The sequence below is a fragment of the Microtus ochrogaster genome, chromosome 16 (genome assembly GCF_000317375.1).
Source record: "Microtus ochrogaster isolate Prairie Vole_2 chromosome 16, MicOch1.0, whole genome shotgun sequence".
Classification (NCBI taxonomy): Eukaryota; Metazoa; Chordata; class Mammalia; order Rodentia; family Cricetidae; genus Microtus; species Microtus ochrogaster.
In genome coordinates this window covers 30,644,709-30,653,200 of record NC_022018.1, presented here as the reverse complement: position 1 = coordinate 30,653,200, position 8,492 = coordinate 30,644,709, and the positions used below count along the sequence as shown (strand labels likewise).

Here is an 8,492-nt window from a genome sequence, read left to right as displayed (position 1 = left end):
AGGCCCATAGTTTCCAGCAGACATTTCCACATAGCAGGAAATTTCAAAGGCAGTCACTGTCTGCTTGTCCTGAAGAATGTCTTGCAGACTCTTTCATATGGGACCATGGAGGGAAATAATCTCATTCAAATCACCACAGTTCTCTTTTGTCTTCTTTCTCTTCTCTCCCTCCATCCTTCTGCTTCCTTCCTGCTTTCTTTTTCTCCCTCCCCTCCATCTCTTTTTGTTTTTGATGCAGGGTCTCTCTATGTCACCCAAGCAGGCTGGCCTTGAACTCGTGCTTCTGCTCCCTCGACCTCCAGACTGCTGTGATTACAGATGTGCATTTTTGCTTTGGTCATTTCTAGGGAACAGAAGGCTCTGTGTGGACTGTGTCCTGTAACTGTGCTGCTGTTGTTTGTTAGCTTGAATAGGTTGTTGTTGGCTTCTTTGGATTTTATTGACGATGATGCCACCTGCAAACATCAGCAGTCTGTTTCTTCCTTTACATTTTGCTAATCTCTGCTTCTGATGGAGCTATTTAACACATATATGTTTAATGTGATTGCTGATGAGGTAAGGTTTTATGTTTGCTGTTTTTCTGTGTTTTATCTCTGCTATTTTTGTTGTTGCTGCTCCTTTCTATCTTATGCTAAATAAATATTTTATAGTGAACTATTTCCATTCTCTTATTGTTTCTTTCACTATTTATATATTTTGGTGCCAGGGGCCAGCCCCAGCTGTTGACAGGTTCCAGAGAGGAGGTGAGGAGTAGGGGGAGGAAGTGAGCCAGATCATTGCTGCTGGCAAGAATTTTACAGCCTGAATAACTAGCAGCCAGAGTGCTTCTTTATTTAAATGGGATTTGGTAAGCAGGGATAGATTCATGTTGTTCTTAAGTAGAGCTCATATCATTTTTGTATCTGGACATGTATTTAACTTTTTCTCTTGCACATCAGGGGTTAAAGTTTATTCACCATTGATGAACTGTGACAGAAGAGAGTTACATTTTACAATCATTTTCTCTCAGGTTTAGTCATCATTGATAAACAGGCTTATATTTTATAATCATCTTTATCCATCAAACCCATAACCTAATTTTTAAGAATTTGAGAAATATATGGCAGTCTGTTTTCAGGCTGCTAGCTCTTGTGGTTTCAAGGATGCTAGACAGAAAGAAAATCTGGAAGCCAGCCTGGGCAGTTTGCTATGTCCAAGGCAGTGTATTATTAACTCTTCATGGTGAGAGGGCCCAAGGAAAATCCTCAGGCCAAAGCTAGTGCAGTTATTATTCAAATTCTGACATAATACAATGTTTACATTTTATATCTTTCTAGAATTTGTTTATATGTCTAATTCTGACATTGTTTTGTTTGTTTGTTCCTTGGTCATAGGATACCACAGTGGCTCCACATGAGCTAACTTTTCTAGGAAAGGGAGGTCCTGACCCCTCATTCTTTATCATCTTTCCACATTGTTCTTTGTCCATCAATGTAAGTTCCTGTGTAGGGCAGAGGTAACTTCAACTAATCTAACTTTCATTGCTGTATATGCCACATGGTCATCTGTAGAGTAGAAAAAGGCTTGTAATCTCTGTTGCCAACTTCTTGCTGATCTTTTAAGTTTGCTTTGTTCTGATGATCTTGTTCCTGAGTAAGAACAGGAGCAGATGTTTCAAAACTATATCAGACCCTCATAAAGAAATCTCTGGATTCTTTGGGTGTGTCACAGCCTCCAAGGTGTAAGGAAGACCTTCAAGTAGATGAGGATATCTCCCTAACAGAAGGTGGAATAGGATGCTCAGGACTGCGCTGGGGAAGCCCAGAAGCAGTACTCCTGGGAGAAGGCACAAATGAGTCATAAGAAAATTTTCAGCAATCCAGTATCCCCAAATTGTAGAAATATTAATAGCCTCCCAAGCATGTAATACACAGAGATCGAAGCCAAAAGTGTCATGGTGGCCATATGTGGCTTAGTTTTGCTGGATTCTTCTTGAGCAGTTGTGCTGGCTTTATGACTTTAGCCCTTCCCAGCAGATATGGCTGTGTCATTTGGGATTATTTTCTTAGTGGTTCTCTGGGGGATTACATTAACAAATTGGATTAATAGCAGCTTAATTTCGATATTATAATAAATTCGTGCTTTGACAGTTCCAATATACTGTTAAATACCCCGTGTTCTTTTTGTTCTCCAAATCACATCATTATATGCTGTGTAGCCATCAACATCTTTCTTTCTTTCTTTCTTTCTTTCTTTCTTTCTTTCTTTCTTTCTTTCTTTCTTTCTTTCTTTCTTTCTTCTCCCTCCGCCCCGCCCCTCCCTTCCTTTCTTTCTTGGCTATTGCTGTGTGGTCTAGGCTGGCCTTGACCTACTATGTTGAAGGGATCCTCCTGCCTTAGTCTTCTGAGAAGCTGGCGGTGTATCAGGTGCCTGGGGCACACGTTTTGAAAACAACAAGAATGGCACTAGTCCTCTCTCTCTCTCTCTCTCTCTCTCTCTCTCTCTCTCTCTCTCTCTCTCTCATACATGTATGAGCATTTTGGCTGCATGTATGTCTGTACATTATTTCCATGCCTGTGACCTTTGAAGGTTGTGAGCTTCCATGTACTTGCAGCTGAAACTGGATCCTCTACCAGGCAGTTGATGCTGCTAACCACTGAGCTATCTTTCCAGCCCCTTGTGCTCCCTGTTATAACTGCTCTTGTGCTTACCCTTGTCGATGCTTTAGATTCTTCACATGGATTCAAGTTTCTGCCTAGTGTCCTCCATTTCAGACCAAGGACTCTGTTTCATTTTCCATATAGGATATATTTGTTAGCGATGATACTTCTGTTGGTCATTTGTTTGGTGGCATTCCTGAACTAGTTCTATATAGTCTACCCTCGTCATTGTATGTATCCACTGAAGTGTCCTTGTGAGTAGCTTAATGGTCAACTTGTGATCAGGAAGACATGGCTTTCGTTTTTTTTGTTGATGAAGTAGGAACCAGGCATGGGCTTTGCCCATGCTAGGCTAGTCCTCTACCACTAAACCATATTCCCATCCAAGGCTTGCTTAAACATCTGGAACAAAAACATCTGGAACAATAAATTCCCAGTCATGCCTCAGGGGCTCAAACAGGTGGGGAAAGAGAATGCTACAATACTTCTTGTTCTGGACAAGAGTAACTGGCTTTTCTTTTGTTTTTATTTTATTTTGGTTTGTAGAGACAGTGTCTTTGAAGCCCAGGTGGTTTCATACTCCAAAGTCTCCTGCCTCAGTGTCCAAATGGCTGGGCCTATAGACCTGCGCCACCACGCCAAGCTGATCACACTGTTGGCAGAGAACAAACACTCCCCAGACTGCCGAAGACTTTAAATGACTTTTCAGAGTTCTGTAAACCTCGCTCTGACTGTTCTTTCCAGTTTCCTTGTTGCTTTTTGAGGGCAAACTTTCAGAAGCCTACAGTCTATGGTTTCCCACCGGGAAGGGTCTCTAAAGCTTTGTATCGTGATGACTATTGTTGGGAAAGTTTGCCCAGTGCTCTCCTTCATCTATGGTGTGGGAGTCCTGTATTCCCAGCTTCTGTACAGCTCTTCAGGATAATGCAGGAACCACCAACCTTTTCCTTTCCCCAGAGCTGTGCATTTGCTGACTGATGAGGGAGCTTACAGAGGATCATGTGGATTCTCTTTTTTTCCCCATTTAGGATTCTGGCTCTTCAGGAGAACTTCCTTCTCCAATTTAAAATGGATGTAAGTGGTGAGATTTCTCTGGATGGGTTTCTATTACCCTTGTATCTTTATGTATCTAGAAAGAAGGAAAGAGAGGAAGGTAAATTAGTTTTGTTTTCTTGTCACGAAGGTAAAAAAAATCTGGTAAGAAAGGGAAGGGAGGAAAGATGTAGACATAAAATCCATCATGGCCATCATGGTGGGGGTGGGGTGGGGTGCTGGTGGCCATGGTGGCAGGAGCAGCTCGTAGCTATGGAAACGGAAGCTTGCTTATATCTAGGTAGATCAGGAAGCACAGGACCTAGCAGGAAGTAGGACTGTGCTAAAAACCTAAAGACTTGCCACTTGGTGACTCATGTTCTCCAGCAAGGCCCAATCTCCGAACAGTTCCACAGTCTTCCCAAACAGTGCCACCACCTGGAAACAAACTGCCAATGCATGAGCCTGTGGGGGACATTTTCTATTCAAATTATAACAAAAGACATCCACTTGTCTTTTAACTGTTTTAGAGACTGGCAAGGCTCAAGGTGGAATCAAGGAACTTAAGGGTTGTTGATTTGAAATTTCTAAGGGTTCTATGGGAGGCACACACCGGTGGCTTTGCATTGCTCAATTGACATAATGTTTTCTTTGTACCCAGGCATCATCTACTGAAGAGAGGAAGAGGGACTTTGAGAAAATCTTTGCCCATTATGATGTTGTAAGTGCTCTTTATGTTTTAACGCCATCTTCAGGTAGAAAGCTCACCTTGTTTCTGTGTGGGAATACCCTACTGACAAGGTCTAAATTCAGACAGTGAATGGCAGTCCCCTGTGTGTGTTGTTAGGTCAAGGTGCCCTGAACATCTCTATGTAACATCAGATGATGAAAGAATGGGCAAATCTGATTTATAGTTGGACAGAGAGGAACTCATAATGCTCTTTTGGCTTGTGAAACTATGATAAAGATTCTCCTCGTAAGAACAGACATCCATTTATTGTGTGTGCCTAAAGAAATGAAGAAACAGAAAAATCCTTCCCATCCAACCAAAGCATCCACACAAGGTAGTCCTGCCCAGTGTAAAATGGTTTCTCTTGTGGAGTAATTGTACAGCCAGTCTTCAAGTGATGTACTGGCTGGTTCTGTGTGTCCGCTTGACACAGGCTGGAGTCATCAGGGAGGAAGGAGCCTGAGTTGAGGAAATGCGACCTTGAGAGCCAGCTGTAAGGCATTCTCTCAATTAGTGATCAGTGGGGAGAGCCCTGCCCGCTGTGGGTGGTGCTATCCCTGGGCTGATGGTCCTGGCTTCTATAAGAAAGCAGACAGAACAGGCCAGGGGAAGCAAGCCAGTAAGCAACACTGTCCATGCCTCTGCATCAGCTCCTGCCTCCAGGTTCCAGCCCTGCTTGAGTTTCTGTCCTGACTTCCTCCAATGATGGATTATGATTCCTCTCCTCCCCAACTTGCTCTTTGGTCATAGAGGTTCATGGATGCAGTAGAAACCCTGACTAAGGTGGGCATATCCATTCTAGAACACTAAGTGGCACAGGGTTGAATTTCTGTGGGACCAAGGTGGGATAGTGTGAAAAAGAGGGAAAATGAGCAAAAAGGTGGGGAAGGTTCTAAGTATTTTTTCCGTAAAATTAATGTCCCAGAACACCTGGGTTGCATTCTGAGCAGATGCACACTGCCTGGGGAAGGCAGCGCTTAGGTTCTTACTGTGTGTCTGTTGCCCAGTTTTTCACCTGGATTTCTTGGTTATGTGACCTTGGATAGTTACCTCAGCTTCTTTATTCTCTCTGACCCCTCCCCATTTTTTTTTCATTTTTTTTTCCTGAGACAGGGTTTCTTGTGTAGGCTTGGCTGTCCTGGAACTCTGTAGACCAGGCTGACCTCCAACTCAGAGATCTGTCTCCTGAGTGCTGGGTTTAAAGGTGTGTGCCCAGTTTCCCCCAGCCTTTCCCTCCTTATCTGCAAAGCTAGGGAGGTCAGGATAGGAATGGATCTGCTGGAGCTGTGCGAGCTGAGTGAGCTACACTTGGAAAGCTTTTCCTGAAGACTTTGGTGTGCAGCATGGCCTGCTAGTGAATCCAGTAAAGGAAGCAGATTAAAAATAACACGTTAAAGGGTGGGAATAAAGAAAACACGGGGAGAAAGATGGGATTCAGGGGTGCTGGGTCATGCCTCAGGAAGCTGAGGTGAAGGATGTGCTATGAGTTTAAGACTAGGGTGGATTACAGAGTGAGGCTGTGTCTCAAAAATGAAAATGTAGGGAGGGACTAGAGGGATAGCTCGGGGGTTAATAGCAATAGCTGCTTTTCTGGATGACCGGGTTTCAATTCCCAGCACCCACATGACAGCTCACAACTGTCTGCAACCCTAGTTCTAGGGGATCTGACACCTTCTTCCAGCCACCAAGGGCACAGGTGTGCAAAGGGCGCACAGAGATCCAGGCAGGCAGGACACCAATACACATAAACTAAAACCAAACAGCTCTTTAAAGACATTGTGAGGCGGAAGGCATTATATAACAGGTACTTTCGGGAAAGATGGACATGTTTGGATGTCTATGCTTCATTTTACTTTTATGTTTACACAGATTACAGAATGAGTAGGAAAAATGTCTTATATACAGGAGAAACAGTTTCATATACGGATTCAATTACAGCCGCCCTCTGTTTAAAGCTTACACTTGCAGCAATGACCAGATGATTGCTCAGGTATAAAGCAAACATTTTAAGCGTCCAATCTGTCTTCTCAGGATGATTGCTGTATGATTAACACTTCCTGGAACAGAAGCCATGTGAGGGAAGTAGATGTCAATAAGTTCCATGTCAGTGCTCTTTGCTGAGGGGCTCAGAACCATGTTTCCTTGTCTGGGGGCAGGAAGCTGTGGATGAGGGATTCTTTAGCTCACACAGGGCACTCATAGCCCGTGAGAATAAAAAGCAGGAAACCCCATTCCTAAATAAGTTTGCAGTTACAAATGAACACCGATTGATCAATTTGTCAAATTTATTCTTTAGCTTTTTGAACTAAGAAAATGATATGTAAGTGATTTGAGCTTTTTATCCTTCAGAGCAAAACTGGGGCCCTGGAAGGCCCCGAAGTGGATGGATTTGTCAAAGACATGATGGAGCTGGTCCAGGTGAGTTCATGAAGCCAGAAGGGCTACTCCCATCATGCACTGGGGTTGACATTGTGACAAATTGCACTGTTTATTTCTGGGACTGAGTGAGGCTGAAGATTAATGCTAAGGAGAAAGATCTAGAGACATTTCCTGTCTCAGAACCACTGAGATTCCGGGAGATGCAGCATGTCCCTTTCACAGTTTAAGATCTAATGAGTTACAGTAACACATAATCAAGGCAGAAGTGTCTTTTAACCACCATTTTAAAGTCATTAACTCTTCCCAAACAGCCCAGTTTTGCTGTGCATTTTACTGTTTTATTTTTTCAGTTGCCTGGAGTCTTTTCTCCCCTCTATTACCTCTCAGACTTCATTATTACAATAACTACAGTTTTAAATTTAATTTCCTATAGAACTTCTTTTTTTCATCACAGGGTGTTTCAAACATCTAGCCTAAGAAGGACACATACTGTTATGACATTGCTGAGTCTCGGGCTAAGGCCATTTAGGTTATATTGTATTACATGGCTGTTTTTTGATAGGGTCGACAATGTTTCTAAAATGGCAATCTCCTTCTTTTGAACTTCATTCTCTATATTTGTTTATAATCCCCTACATAGACAACTCCAGCCTCTCTTTCTCCAGGGAGCAGTGTAGACAGTGGATTTAGTAGTCTATGTACTTAGGGATTACTTTGAAGTACATTATTGTATGCACGATGATTGCATACTAGCTGTCCCAGACAGCAACAAATTAGAGCAACAGTTATTAATCACTTTTCAAGTCTCAGAATTATTGCAAATATGATTAAAGCTAAGGAACCTTGCTTGATAGCAGGCAGGTTAGATGGTCTATCTAGGCTGTAATTAAGTATGAAATTGTATGAACTTACAATGCTTGTCTTGAAAATTTGAGATTATGTTTGTAGAACCCCTAGTCCAGGAATCTAAGCACTCCTGTGTTACTGACTTGCTATTAAGACAGCCTTAAAGACAGAGGTTCCATGGCATCTGTGTTTTGTCTTCAGTGATCCAGATATTTTTAAGGAGCAATATTCAGTTTTCCGAACTTGTAGTGCTATATCCAGAATTAAAAACATAACCTACATGGTATAGTGGACTTTCTCTTATCTCCTTAATTCCCACTACTCAAATTCCCCAAACACTTCTCACGTAATTCAAAGAAATAATTATTCTGAAATAAAATATATTGTTCTTCAATTAGGAATAAAAGGGTTATAATAATTTGAATGAGGTAAAGACACTGGTAAATAACTCATGATTAGGTGTCTACCACTCCAATCTTCTCTAAGCATAAGGATTTTCTATAAGGGTGCTGGAGTGGGTACCACTTATTGGAGAACAGTTATAGCAGTCAGTTATTAAAGATGTTGAAGACTATATCAAAGGCCTTTAAAGTAAGGTCCAGCCTTACAAGTCTTCGCTCAGGGTTCAAAAGAGATGCTACAATAAGCGGAGGAACTCCAAGGGCTGTAGAAAACTTCTCACAGCGTATTCTTTCTACTCTTGGGCTTTTTATGGTTCTCTCTTTCTTCTTCTGCCTCTAATATAATTCTTCTGACCTAATTATCTACATTTTTTAGCTCTAATTCTCTGTCTCAATTCTAATTCCAATTTCAATTCACTTCTCTGTTTTCTTCTTCTTCTCCTCCTCCTCCTCCTCCTCCTCCTC

The 8,492-nt window shown here is 42.1% G+C and overlaps 1 protein-coding gene across 1 annotated transcript in view; it reads left to right on the top strand.

Annotated features, from left to right (window-relative positions):
- Positions 1 to 8,492, top strand: part of Scgn (secretagogin, EF-hand calcium binding protein) — a 41,837-nt gene that overhangs the window by 30,318 nt on the left and 3,027 nt on the right. The window contains exons 8-10 of the mRNA XM_005354964.3: positions 3,668 to 3,713; positions 4,333 to 4,392; positions 6,751 to 6,819. Of these exons, the coding sequence (XP_005355021.1) occupies positions 3,668 to 3,713; positions 4,333 to 4,392; positions 6,751 to 6,819 (175 nt within the window). The remainder of the gene's footprint in view (positions 1 to 3,667; positions 3,714 to 4,332; positions 4,393 to 6,750; positions 6,820 to 8,492) is intronic.